The 13,862-nt window shown below is 45.6% G+C and overlaps 2 protein-coding genes across 6 annotated transcripts in view; both read right to left on the bottom strand.

Annotated features, from left to right (window-relative positions):
• The window catches only part of LOC138405628 (NACHT, LRR and PYD domains-containing protein 12-like), a 30,961-nt gene extending 25,145 nt beyond the window's left edge, over positions 1–5,816 (bottom strand). Inside the window, exons 1-6 of one of the 4 annotated variants that reach the window (XM_069515417.1) lie at positions 5,587–5,816; positions 4,201–4,350; positions 3,981–4,100; positions 3,353–3,588; positions 1,340–3,137; positions 157–330 (exon numbers count right to left, since the gene is read on the bottom strand). In XM_069515417.1, the coding sequence (XP_069371518.1) occupies positions 157–330; positions 1,340–3,137; positions 3,353–3,588; positions 3,981–4,100; positions 4,201–4,328 (2,456 nt within the window). In that variant the 5' untranslated portion in view covers positions 4,329–4,350; positions 5,587–5,816. The remainder of the gene's footprint in view (positions 1–156; positions 331–1,339; positions 3,138–3,352; positions 3,589–3,980; positions 4,101–4,200; positions 4,351–5,586) is intronic. The other 3 variants (XM_069515437.1, XM_069515430.1, XM_069515422.1) reach the window with 3 other exon arrangements.
• A 1,028-nt stretch (positions 5,817–6,844) lies between these two features.
• LOC109648135 (semaphorin-3D-like) lies at positions 6,845–13,509 on the bottom strand. 2 transcript variants are annotated; one of them, XM_069515709.1, is made up of 7 exons: positions 13,330–13,509; positions 12,140–12,228; positions 10,561–10,602; positions 10,106–10,263; positions 9,692–10,017; positions 8,760–8,902; positions 6,845–8,634 (listed from the first exon to the last, which is right to left on the bottom strand). In XM_069515709.1, exons 1-7 carry the CDS (start codon positions 13,385–13,387, stop codon positions 8,140–8,142), a joined length of 1,311 nt encoding a protein of 436 aa, XP_069371810.1. In that variant the 5' UTR covers positions 13,388–13,509; the 3' UTR covers positions 6,845–8,139. The 2 variants fall into 2 exon arrangements, with proteins under 2 accessions (XP_069371810.1, XP_069371812.1); XM_069515711.1 differs by having other exon boundaries at positions 9,953–10,017; positions 13,330–13,496.
• Between the last annotated feature and the right edge of the window lie 353 nt (positions 13,510–13,862).

The following is a 13,862-nucleotide window of genomic DNA, read 5'->3' as shown; positions in this document are numbered from 1 at the left end:
TGGAGTTGGACTGATGAGGTGGACGTGACTGACAGGCTGGGTGAGGGACAGATGACTGAGGGACAGTGAGCAGAACTGAGACAGTTCGATTTAAATAAATGACCAAATAAGAAAGAACTTTAGAAAAGTGAACCTTCAAGGATTTAAGGACCTGACCTCAGAGTCTCCAGTCGACAGGTTGGACTCTCCAGTCCAGCACAGAGCAGCTTCACTCCTGAGTCCTGCAGGTCATTGAAGCTCAGATCCAGTTCTCTCAGATGTGAGGGGTCTGACTTCAGAGCTGAGGCCACGACTTCATAATGAATCTCTGAGAGTCCACAACCAACGAGTCTGTAATTAAAGAAAATATCAAATGTGTGAGAATAAAATCAGAAAACACAACATTCATACAAAACGTGATCATGTGACCCTCACCCTGGTTAATCCACTTTCTGCCTCTTGAACATTTGATCTTAAAAACACCTCAAGAGAATCCTTTCAGATCTGGTACAAGCGTTCATTCAGACTAACAGATGACCTCATTAGATTCAGGTGGTCAAAGGTCAGAGGTCAAGGACTTGAACATGACGTCTCAAGTCTGTCTTTAGAGAACTTCTTCACATTTTGACCAGTTGGACTCAAAGATCAACTGATTAGATTTCAGTGGTCGAAGGTCAAAGGTTACAGTGACCTCATATTATTGTGAATGCAACATGTCAGTGACCTGCAGGGACTGACTCTGCACTGGTTGGTGGTGGTGCACAGACACAGGATGAGAATTCTAGTTTGAAGAAAGAATAAACTGTTCATGTTTAAAACTTTTCAACTAAGTTCACGTTCATTTGTTCTGTTTTTTATTGGGATGAGTTAGACGACAGTTTTTAATCGATGGTGTCGGATCATGAATCCAGATCTTCACTTTAACACGGAGTCCTGCAGTTCACGGTCTCTGAGCACAAAATGTTGACGAGTCATGTTTCATGTTTAAATGTAGCCTCAGAAACTCTGGAGTGAATCAAACAGACTGAGTTCATCTTTCACCAGCTTCAAGAAAACTTCTAGAACATACTGGATATACAACAATGAGATGAGAATGTGTATATACCATATGTACACATGTACTATTGTATACATATATTATACACACACACACTACATGTCTTTGGTTTGTGGATGAAGCTGGAGAACCCAGAGAAAACCCTGCAGACAGGAGGAGAACATCCTCCTCACAGAGAGGCTGCACTAACAGTGTTGACCACTACAACACCATGCTGCCCACAAGAAGGAGAATCATTGAACACTGTGTGTGTTTGACTCATCTGCACTGATTCAACATGTTATTGATCAGGTCTGGACTCACAGAGCCTTCCTGCAGTTCCTCACAGCTGGGATCAGTCTCTGTCGACCCTGGTTTGATGTGTTGAACTTCTTCAGGTCCAACTCATCCAGAACCTCCTCTGACATCTGCAGCATGTAGGCCAGAGCTGAGCAGTGGATCTCAGAGAGTTCCTCCTCTGATTTGTTCTCTGACGTCAGGAACTGTTGCATCTGCTGATGTACTGAGTGGTCGTTCATCTCAGTCAGACAGTGGAAGATGTTGATGCTTCTGTCAGGAGAAATGTCATCACTCTGCATCTCCTTCAGGTTGTTGATGATTCTCTGGATGATCTCTGGATTGTTCTCTGTCCGACCCAGCAGGCCTCCTAAGACTCTCTGGTTGGACTCCAGACTGAGGCCGTGAAGGAAGCGAACAAACAGATCCAGATGACCATTTTTACTGGTGAGGGATTTCTCCATGGTTCTCTTCAGGAGGTCATTCAGGGAGAAGGTACCGTCTGTGTTCCCATATGTTCCCAAGAAGTTGTTGAGTTCTTCTGAGTTCCTCTTGGTGTAACAGTGGAACATGTAGACTGCAGCCAGAAACTCCTGAACGCTCAGGTGAACAAAGCAGTAGACTGATTTGTGGAAGATCACACACTCTCTTCTGAAGATCTCAGTACAAACTCCTGAGTACACCGAGGCCTCTGTGACATTAAGACCACACTGCTCCAGGTCTTCTTGGTAGAACATGATGTTTCCTTCCTCCAGATGTTTAAGCGCCAGCCTCCCCAGCTTCAGAAGAACGTCCCTGTCAGCCTCCGTCAGCTGCTGTGGACTCGTCTCATGTCCTCCACCGTACTTGTTGTTCTTCCTCTTTGTCTGAACCAGCAGGAAGTGTGAGTACAGGTCCGTCAGGGTCTTGGGCAGCTCTCCTCTCTGGTCTGTGGTCAACATGTGCTCCAGAACTGTAGCACTGATCCAGCAGAAGACTGGGATTTGACACATGATGTGGAGGCTCCTGGACGTCTTGATGTGTGAGATGATTCTGCTGCTCAGCTCCTCATCACTGAACCTCCTCCTGAAGTACTCCTCCTTCTGGGCGTCAGTGAAGCCTCGTACTTCTGTCACCCTGTCAACACATGGAGGAGGGATCTGATTGGCCGCCGCAGGTCGGGAGGTTATCCAGACGAGAGCCGAGGGAAGCAGATTCCCCTGGATGAGGTTTGTGAGCAGCACGTTGACCGATGACCTCTGTGTGACCTCAGACACGACCTCCCTGCGGTTGAAGTCCAGAGAAAGTCTGCTTTCATCCAGGCCGTCAAAGATGATCACAGGTTTACAGACAGCGAGCGTCTCTGCCGTGAGCTTCTGTAATGTTGGATGGAAAACACGGAGCAGCGTGAGAAGACTGTGCTGCTCGTCTCTCACCAGGTTCAGCTCCCTGAACGAAAGCACAGCCAGCAGACCCACATCTTGGTTTTCTAAACCCTCTGCCCAGTCCAGAGTGAACTTCTGCACCGAGAAGGTTTTTCCAACGCCAGCGACGCCGCAGGTCAGGACGACTCTGATGCTGCTCTGCTGGTCAGTGAAGGCTTTAAAGATGTCGTGGCACTTGATGGGAGTGTCGTGGAGGCTCTTCTTCTTGGAAGCCGTCTCAAGCTGCCTCACCTCATGTTCAGTATTAACCTCTTCACTCTGTCCCTCTGTGATGTAGAGCTCAGTGTAGATCCTGTTGAGGAGGGTTCTACTTCCTGTTTCCTCAGTTCCTTCAGTCACATGTTCACATCTCCTCCTCAGACTGATCTTATGTTGGTCTAAAACCTCCTGCAGACCCCGATCTGCTGAAAGACAAGAAACAATGTCAGAGACAGAGAATCTGAGAATCTGCTGATTGTTTTCATCAGATACAGAAAAACTAGAGAAATCAAAGCTTTTGAACTTTGTGCTTTTATAACCAAGTGAAATGTTGATGCTGTATGAAGGAACAAAATCAAACATGTGCTGTTGTCAGAAGTGAAGACATCAGCAGACACATGTACAGTGCTGCTCTGACCGGCTGTCTGAGCTCCAGCTCCTCTTCTGGATCTTTGTCCACACTGGGGACAGGAGGAGTCTCCTGAAGAACCAGACTGGTCCCAGTATGAGGTGATGCACTGTCTGCAGAACCAGTGTCCACAGCTGGTGGAGACTGGATCCTTCAGGACGTCCTGACACGAAGCACAGCGGGACGACTGCTGCTCCTCTGAAACATGACTCCTCCTCCTCCTCCTCCTCCTCCTCCTCCTCTTTCTGTGAAGACATATCCTGATAAGTCAAATGTCACAGTCACAGGTCGTCATCACTTCAAGGAGGTTTTGTTTCCACCCTGTATGTTTGTGTGTTGGTTGGTTGGTTCGTTAGTGGGATTATAAAAACCACTGAACAGATCACCAGTAAACTTGGTGAAGGATGTGTTCTGTGAACCAGATGTTCAGAGGACTGATGTTTATGAGTGAAATGGATCTAGTGAATTTCAAAGTGGTTTCATCAGGAGCGTGTTGGGCCTTGGTGGAGGTCTGAGCTCTTTGAGGGATTCTGAGAGATTAGTCACCAATTTCAATAAGCTGTGTCCTAATGCAGGGGCCACACTAGAGGAAACTACATCCTCTTCAGATCAGTTCACAGTAGAAACAGTCTCTTACTTTGTGTGTGAGGGTCCAGGTTCATTACTGAAGTTTGGAGGCTCATGTCTGGACCAGTCACTCTTCAGAGACACACAGCTGAACTCTGGAGACTCTGCTCTCAGTCTGTGGTCCTCACCTCTGTAAACACAAACATGTTTTCATTCAGAACTCATCATTCACTGATTCATTCTCTGAGGATTCAGTTTGGAGGTTTACATGTTTGTAGCAGGTCTCTTACTTTGTGTGTGAGGGTCCAGGTTCATTACTGAACAATGGAGGATGTTCTCTGGACCGGTCACTCTTCAGAGACACACAGCTGAACTCTGGAGACTCGGCTCTGTCCTCTTCCTCCACATCACCACTCATCTTCAGTCTGAGAGGAAAAACCCTGTGATGTCAAACACACAATGAAGCCAGGTGCATAGATTCAGTGTTTCTTCAAATATAACAAATGAACTAGACGATTGTCTAGAGCGGCACTTTGGCAGGGCGGCCAAATGTGAAGAGCTGAGGAACGTGTCAATCAAGCAGCAGCCGCCTCCTTCACTGCCTCCCGCCCCCAGCTCTCAAGAGCCAGTGGTCCATTCAATTTAACTTTATTTAACTCGATCAGAGATTGTCCTCAAATCCATTGACAGGATCCTGCAGCATGTCTAAACAACCGAGATCATGTGGTCGGGAACATAAGAAGACTGTTGAAGTTCATTGTTAAATATATTGATCCCTGCAGTGTTGTGCTCCTTCATATTTGTTCTCAACGCTGAACTGAACAGACGTGAGCAGCGTTCACTCTTGCTCTTGGTTTCCTCATCATCGTATAGACCAGGGGTGAGGAACCTTTTTCACATCAAGGGCCATTTCAATTTGTATAAAGTCCTCCGAGGGCCACACTATTATGAACACATCCCTAGGGACGCAAAAAGAGACGGGACAAAAGTCTGTAAGCTCTGTGTCACTCATGAGCTGCATGTCCTCACATGTCAGCCTCACCTGAGGGGAGGTGAGGCTGGAGCTGTTTCTCTGGTGAGGCCTCTGATGCTACGAGGGACTCCTTCACAAACTCTCCTTCCACACGAGGCTTCAGCTTCGTGGTTATTAATTCACTCACCACAAAACGTGCACGTGTAATATTCTCTGTCAGTCTGTGGTCGTGTGAAAGCTGCTTGTTGAGGTTAGCATGACTCAGCTGTAATGGTGCTGGAGATTTCCACACACACACACAGTCAGAGTGCTGTGCTCTAGCACCAGTCTTCAAACTAATGCTCTAATTCTCCTGGTTCAACTATGGTGGGGCTGACCCGTAAGAATCATGTGTGTCTGTTTGTGTCTTTGAGAAATGTTTAAACACACAAACTGATGGACGGACGGGTTCAGCCATTTTGTCCCCACTCGCTCTAAATGGGCGAGAGACCTTGACTCCCATGCATTTGGTTTTCGGTATTTTAGCGATTTGCGAACGAACCGCTGGACGAACGTTGTAGAAAAGTCACAGCACAGAGATCGAGACAAATGCGCACGATCTCATGTCTTTAGTGTGAATGTGCGTCAAACTTTGTGGGAGGAGCAGCGAACATTTACAAGAAAGTTTGGAGGAAGAATAATATAAATGTTTGTAAACACTCACTCCTTCTCCTCCTTCTCCTCCTTCTGCTCCTTCTGCTCCTTCTGCTCCTTCTCCTCCTTCTGCTCCTTCTGCTCCTCGGTCTTCACTTCTCCTCCTTCTGCTCCTCGGTCTTCACTTCTCCTCCTTCTGCTCCTCGGTCTTTACTTCTCCTCCTTCTGCTCCTCACAGTTCAAACTGTCGACGTGTAGAATCATAAACTTGTTTAGTCTGAAAACACTTTCACTTTCACTGACTCCTCCCCCTCTCTGCATTTACTGGAAATCACATGACTGTGTGAGTGTGTGTGTGTGTGTGTGTGTGTGTGTGTGTGTGTGTGTGTGTCTGTGAGTGTGTGTGTGTGAGTGTTTGTGTGTGTGTGTGTGTGTGTGTGTGAGTGTGTGTGTGTGTCTTTGAGTGTGTGAGTGTGTGTGTCTTTGAGTGTGTGAGTGTGTGTGTGAGTGTGTGTGTGTGTGTGTGTGTGTGTGAGTGTGTGAGAGTGTGTGTGTGTGTGTCTTTGAGTGTGTGAGTGTGTGTGTGAGTGTGTGTGTGTGTGTGTGTGTGAGTGTGTGAGAGTGTGTGTGTGTGTGTCTTTGAGTGTGTGTGTGTGTGAGTGTGTCTCTGAGTGTGTGTGTCTCGTCTCTTCTCTCTTTAATGAATCAGTTCATTATAAAGTCGTCAGCAGTGAAAACTCTTGACAGAGAATCTCTGAGAGCAGCAGTCACTTTGACATGAACACAGCTTCCTGCCTTGTCTGTCACTTCTCTTTGTTTCTGCCAATAAAGTTGTTGAACCTTGAACACTAACACTAAACCTTGTTCCTGTTAAACGTACAGTGTACAAATATAAAAGATCTATACAGTGTCAATTAAATGACAATGTCTGCTTCTTACACTTGTCAGAAAGACTTCCTCAGTCTACAGATAATAATAACATGTATACATGTTTATCTCTCGTGATGAAATTGAAATGACACCATAGAAAGTACTTATTACCTCTTTGCTCCATATGTACTACAGATAAAACTTATGTGTAAGTGTAAATTCTATTCCACAAAAAAACTTCCAACCAAAGCCTTGATCGTGTTTTAATTGGATTGATTTGACATGTAAGTTGTCATCCTGTGTTTTATTCACATACAATATAAAACAAGTTGATCTCAAAGCTCATTGGAGAATTGTGACGTTAAAAAAACTGCTTTGATTTGATGGAAAGAGAAAAACACACGTTCGTTTAAGTCTAAACACTAAAAACTAAACTCTGACACATGAAGGAAGAAAACTACCAAAAATAGAGTTCTTTAATATTCATCGTCGTGAGTAATAATTATTAGCTACAGGGCAGAACTGATAAGATGTACATACAAGGTATTTTCAAGCGAGGTCCATTTCACGTGTGCGTTTCCACTCAGGCCTTTAATCCACCCACTGTCATAAGTATGAGGTCTAGATCCCATCAGTGTAGATCAGCAATACATAAATACATGTAGAAAAATACAAGTTTACATGTGGCAGTAAACTGGGCAAATACTTTTACTATGAAGTCTTCTGTCATTCTACATATCTGTGTGTGTGTGTGTGTGTGAGAGAGAGAGAGAGAGAGAGAGAGAGAGATTCTGGTAAACTTGAGTCTTCTAATTAAACTTTGCATTAAAAGCATCAAAGCGTTGTTAGTAAATAATTGAGGCCGCTCGTCTCTTTGTCAAATCTGTTCTTTGAACTAATAATAAAACATTTAACACAGAATCTGTCTTTTAAACCGTCAACAAGGATCCACGAGGAAACAAGTCTCACACCGAACAGTCTTGGAACCTTGGAGCTGATTCATGATTCAGAGCAGAGGCTGTAGATAAAGATGGACGACATGGCAGCTCCCTAACGTGAAGCCAAATCCTCTCAATTGCCCCCTGGTGGCTGGCTGCGGTATAGGTCCTCCTCCACATTAGCAGACGGGACATGGACCAAACTAAAAAAGTTAGAATAGACGTTAGATAAATGTTTGTCAAAGATGTTTCTGTGATTTCAGGTCGTTCTTGTCTCACTGAAGTGTTTCTGATCCGTTTGGTTTGAATCCGTTTATTTGATGATATAAAAAGAGGCGGAGACGTCATGATTGACAGCTGAGACTGACTGATAGGTGTACGGGTTAGACCTGGATACCACGGCTCCATCCCCTAATCAGACTCTGACTCTTCATGACGTCAGCATCGTGAGGTGGTAGTGTTCCTACGTGAGATGTTTCAGCTTTATTTCTGGATGGAGGGAGAAAGTGGAGACGCTTCACCAAACTTTATTTACAGTCTATGAATCAGACGCCTGATGACGTCAGGTTTCAGCTGCTCTGTGTTCCAAACCATAATGACGACATGAGTTCAGAGACAAAGAACCTTTCTACACTGCTCTTTCCATGTTTTCTGTGGTGTCGGATATTCAGGTGAGGTAAATACTACTCTCTTGTTTTCATGACACTCGGTCTTTAATGATTTTTTACCCATTGGAATGATTTGCTCAAAAACAAAGCGTTCTTGTCCTCTGAGTTCACAGGAGCTGTTGTCCAGAGTCTTTGTCCTGCAGCCGACTAGAGAGGAACCTCAGGAGGGTTGTTCCTCCTCACCCGAGCTTTCCTGCTCTCCTGTTTCAGCTTCAGAGTGCGGAGCTTCTGCTGCCGGCGCTTCTCTCGGTACCACAGCTGCTCACAGTACTCGTCCACGCTCAGACTCTTGGTCCCCACCATGTGCAGGTCCTTGTAGCTCCGGTGCTGCGGCGGCCACGAGTTCCCAAGTCCCGGCAGAGACGACGGCGGGTGAGAGGCCCCGGACTGGCCCAGGAACACAGGTAGGGCTCCCCCCACCGGGCCAGTCTTCCCGTGGTTGGGGCCGTGGCTCTGCTGGTGTCGGGCAGCTGGGTGGAGGCTGTGGTTGGGGATGATGTGAACGCGGTATCGGGCCAGGACCTGGCTGTAGGAGTGCTCATGGCTGCTGCAGGTGTAGACGCCTGCGTCAGCCAGCTCCAGGCGTTGAACCAGCAAACCACGCTTCATGTGGAGAGAGCGGTCGTCATCGCTGTGAGGAAGCTGAGAGAGAGAGAGAGAAGCAGCAGGTTTCATGGTGACAAAATGTGTTTGTGTGTATAAACTGAATCTCATCATGTCTTCTCCTCTGATACGTCTCCAGCAGATGTTGACTGATTCAGACTCACTCTGTCCTCAGTTTGCTGCGAGCTGCCCGTGTGCCGCTGCACCGTCCACCTGAGCTCGGCCGGAGGTGACCAAGGAACACACTCCAGGAAGGTGGAGTTTCCCTCCACGCCGTACACCGACTTCTCTTCCACAGCGTCAGAGTCTGACGAGGAGAAAGAAGAGAAACACAGATCAGGGGAAATATTCACCAGGTGATTTGTGTGAATGGAAAAAAGGAGGAACACACATTCTAAACAGGAAGAGAAACTAAAGAAACATTTCTGAGATGTCAACCACTTCATCATTTCTTTAACTTCAATAATCTTTACTGCCACTGTGTTGAAGCGGAGAAAACTGCAGTTACACAGAACGGCCCCTAGAGTGCGCCCCATGTCTACCTGCAGCAGAGAATATTCAAGAAGGTATTTTAAATCTGTAGAAACTTTATTGGTTTGTTATCGTGCAACAGTTGAAACTTTGGTTTTGGACAAATAATCAAACATTAGGAAAATGTTCTTGCTGAATTAATTATTGTACAAAATGAACTGTTTAAATATTCAGTGTGTTCCTGTTGCATTCAGTAGTAAATAGAATTTACTATCTGTGATACTATTTTTGAAGGTAGTTAAAAAAGGTCAAATATTTGTATATTTATATACATATTTTATACTTTCTATATACTATATATTTAGTACAGTTATTATGTTGATCAAACTGTGACTTTAGAACAAAGCTGAACATTAAACTTCAAAATCAGACATGAAAAAGCATCAAGGCTGAAATGATAAAACGTCAATATTTTAGCAGGTCCTTCTTTCCCTCTGTGCATCGTATTGTAGGAGATCAGTTTGGATCTTGATGCAATAAATCAGCACTAACACATTTATATATTTGAAGGGACCATGAGGCTTTGGCGAAGGTGCGAGCTCTAATGAGAGACATTGTAATTTACCTTCAAGTACATTTCCAGTATAAACACAGGACAAACTGAAGACCCTGCTCAGACTGAACACAGGAGGAGCTGGAGCTTCTGGATGGATCCAGACGTGAGAATCAAACACAGCTGTGGATTTATGCCGATCTCTTATGTGGACGAACAGCGAAGACCACCGTGGTTCTGCGTTCCATCGCTGCGTCACTTTAAACACATGATCGATGGAGGAAATCCTCCTCTCAGATCCTCTGATATAAAGAGACTTCATATCAAACTCACCGTCCTCTGTGACTGGGCACTGACTCCAGGGGTCTCCATACTTCACATCCTGTCTCCGTGCCCGCCTAACACCAAACCAGGGGAAAGTGTGATGTACATGTGGTAACTGTTATGAATGTGTGGTGTCCTCATTACCCCTCTGTCCCTCTCTACCTCTTGCTGGTGGGGAAGAACCTGGAGCAGGTCTGTCCATCCCAGGAGCAGTAGGGGTCTCTGGCCAGACAACACTTAGCACAGTCCGTCCCGTACAGCTCGCACCTCTGGAGCCCCAGCTGGGCCACGCTGAGCTCGCCGGACACGTACAGCTGTTGCTGTGGTCGAGACGGACGACACAGAGAGAGATTGATTTTATTGAGAGTTCATTATACTGTTGTAACAACAACACAAGTCTCAACTAAACAACACAACTTTGAACACAACATTTACTGGACTAATTAGAGCCTGAGCAGTGACGGCTGCAAGGATCCTATTGGGTTTCTTATTCTTTCCCCATCCCCCAATGTCAGATTGGTGTCGTCCTAAGCACGCGCGACTTTTGCTGAAACTTGTACGAGAAATGTTCGCATCAGATGGTTTCCGTGCATGTAAACAAAAGTCAGAGGACGCACCCTCTTGGTCGACAGCTTCATGCTCAGGATGGGAGTCGGACTCTGTGGAATAAAAAGAAAAATGGATGAATGTTTCTGTTGCTTCACACAAAAACACACGTTTATACCAACGTGCATCTACAGCTGTTTACGATGAGCCGAACGAATCCACGTAGATTTATTAACACACACATTTCTATGCATTTGATACCAGATTGTGTCACATTTCATTTTAGAAATTCAAGTTGATCACACTGAACATGAAAACTCCTCTTCTCCCTCGTCTTCTTCACAGCCTGGTGTTCAATGTTTGTGTGTCTCAGTTTTCTAACGACCTCAGGAGCCTTAAAGACGCCGTTTGAAATAGTTCTTCACTGAGCTTCGTTCATTCAGTCGCAACAAACCACACAGTCTGAAGACAAAGCTGGAAAATAAAAGGAGGAGTGGAGGCTCATGTGACCGACACAGAAACGGTGACTGATCTTTACCTGAACTGATATTTCAGCCGTGCAGAGGTTGAGGTGAACGTTAAATGCTGCGGCCTCGCTCTGAGGTCAGAAATCTAATGAGTCTCTCTCTCCATCAGGTGGATAAATTACCCCCGAGCTCCATTTTTCTGGACCACTGACTCATTTCATGGCCTCACAGAGGAGAGTCAGTGACCCTCGACCGCTCTGAATGAGCCGAGGGGTGGATGAAGGAAACTCAAAGCCCACAGACCGACCGACTACAGCCTCCGACCTGAAAACCCAGTCAGGATCCAAACAACCTGTCAGTTGCTCCTGCAGCTGTACGGTCACTTCCGGCTCTTTACACCCAGAAATGACTCAGTTCCTGTCTCAGTTGTTGGTAAACAACGAACGCCTGGTTTCCTGTTTGTTTGTTCTCGTCCTTCCTTCCCTTCACCTGCACAGTGTTTTGGTTCTCTTTCCCTTTTCTTTCATCCTCTCCTTGTTCTTCCTCCTCATCTTCTTCATCTGTTTAAAAACAGAAACACACAAAAATGTGCTTTTCCTATTTTTGTCATCTCTCTGCTCGTCTTCCTGGTCCGTTTGTAAACACAGAGGATCTTGGGAAATATGCGTCCTGATATCTGCTTGTTTCTCTTTTGGGGAGTTTGTCCAGATGAACACGTTCCACTGAAAAACTACACGCACACACAGAACATCACAGGGTGCAGAGCTGGAAGATGAGCAGTGAGAGACATTACAACAAACTTGGGTTTTAGGCATTAAAGTCCTGCATGTGTGTGTGTGTGTGTGCGTGTGTGTGTCAGGATTCACAGAGAACGAAGAAGAGCAGTGAAATGATTTCCACAAAATCAAATCAAAGTGAAAAATGATACGGACGAACATGTTTCATCCGAAGAAGTAGTTCTGTTAAAAGATAAAACCATGAGAACGTCGTCAGCCTTCTGATTTTCTTTCTCACAGTTTAGTGGCAGCAGCGTAATGGAACCAGCTCAAATCACCGTACTTTATATGCTTCCAACCTCTTGCTCCAGTATTTCTTGGGTCGGGGGCTGGAGAGACTTCACATCTGCTCCTCGGTCTTCACTTTTGGTTCCTGGATCAGAAGCAGTATTGAAACTCTACGTCACCTGGAAGACGGTCAGCTCCTCCAGAATGAGCTCCTCTGTGTCCCAGTTGTGTTTGATGACCGACACCGCCTTCACCACCTTCCCATCATCTGCACGGCAACAGGAGAGCGTTCGAGTCAACGCACATTTCATCCACATTCACAATAAATCCAAAATAACTAAATATACAATGAAGAGAGAAAACTCATGGTGCACACATCACACATCCTACAGTGGTAACCGTAGTAACCAACAACACACAACTGCTACACAAACCAGCTGCTACAGTCAAAGCAGCCAATGTGTTTACACATGTTCACTGAGAACATGAGGAAATCACATGAATCTGCTCATGGAGGAAAATATCATGGGATGATTGTATGTAGACATTTGCATGTAAACATACTGCACACACACACACACACACACACACACACACGTTACAATGATCCCAGGGAGCCTCGTAAACCTCAGAGGTCGTGCTGTGGGAAATCTCCTTTGCACATGTATGTTTACAGTGAGTGTGTGTGTCAAACGAACCTATACCCTACACCAGGGGTCACCAACACGGTGCCCGTGGGCACCAGGTCGCCCCCAAGGACCACATGAGTCGCCCGCAGGCCTGTTCTGAAAATAACACAACTCACCAGTGAGCTGCGTCTTAGATTTGATATGCGTTTCTAATTCATTGAATGATTTATTTTTGATTCTGTCAAATGTTTATTCTCATTCTGAAGTTGACTCCTGACTATGATTTGTTAACGGTCGGTCGGTGGCTCGTGAAAATGGAACATTTGTCTGATGAAATGTTGAAGAAGTGATCGTCTGAAAATGTAAACACTTGCTGAGATTCATAGAAATAAAGTGTTGAACCCTGATATCATCTGTTTCCCACCTTGTTAAGTCAATGTTGATAATTACTGTGAGAAATCATGAACGTGATCAGCGTCTTCACACAGATGAGAATCATTTATCATTAATAATAATATATAACTATCAAACTGGCAGCCCTTCGTATGACTCAGTTCCCATGAAGTAGCTCCGTCTCAAAAAGGCTGGCGACCCCTGTCCATGGACTAAAGATGAACTCTCTCCGTTGAAGTTGTTCAGTGTGATTTGAAATCAGCTGGTAAAAACCTGGGAACATTTGCTCCAAGCTCTAAAATATCAAATATCAGACGCAGCCAAGAATCAAACCACCGTGACGTCACCTTCGGTTTGTGAGCTGCAGCTCTGAAGCCTCACGTCAAACATCTCGTTCAGCGCCATCTTGATTTTTTGAAAACAGGAGTAACCATATTTGAGCAGGGGGTGGAGCCTGACTGAGAACTCGAGGACACGCCCACCTGTCGCCTCATGATCCTAATTGACCAAATGATCATCAGCTGTTTTGAAGAAGACCTGAAACTAGAGACAGTGTGTGTCCTCAGAGTTAGTGGGTGTCCTCAGTGTGTGTCCTCAGAGACAGTGTGTGTCCTCAGAGACAGTGTGTGTCCTCAGTATGTGTCCTCAGAGACAGTGTGTGTCCTCAGTGTGTGTCCTCAGAGACAGTGTGTGTCCTTAGTGTGTGTCCTCAGAGACAGTGTGTGTCCTCAGTGTGTGTCCTCAGAGACAGTGTGTGTCCTCAGTGTGTGTCCTCAGAGACAGTGTGTGTCCTTAGTGTGTGTCCTCAGAGACAGTGTGTGTCCTCAGAGTTAGTGTGTCCTCAGTGTGTGTCCTCAGAGACAGTGTATGTCCTTAGTGT

Source organism: Paralichthys olivaceus, chromosome 2, assembly GCF_024713975.1.
Source record: "Paralichthys olivaceus isolate ysfri-2021 chromosome 2, ASM2471397v2, whole genome shotgun sequence".
Classification (NCBI taxonomy): domain Eukaryota; kingdom Metazoa; phylum Chordata; class Actinopteri; order Pleuronectiformes; family Paralichthyidae; genus Paralichthys; species Paralichthys olivaceus.
The sequence above is the reverse complement of the archived record's forward strand: the minus strand, read 5'-3'. Positions and strand labels throughout refer to the sequence as shown.

What these genes read in the sequence shown, in the direction of transcription:
- LOC109648135 (XM_069515709.1), bottom strand. Translation starts at nt 13,387, where the DNA reads ATGGCGCTGAACGAGATGTTTGACGTGAGGCTTCAGAGCTGCAGCTCA. An exon ending in AGGAGCTGACCGTCTTCCAG is followed by an intron (nt 10,603 to 12,139) that starts GTGACGTAGAGT and finishes TTTATTCCACAG; the next exon opens with AGTCCGACTCCCATCCTGAG. An exon ending in TGAAGCTGTCGACCAAGAGG is followed by an intron (nt 10,264 to 10,560) that starts GTGCGTCCTCTG and finishes TCTCGACCACAG; the next exon opens with CAACAGCTGTACGTGTCCGG.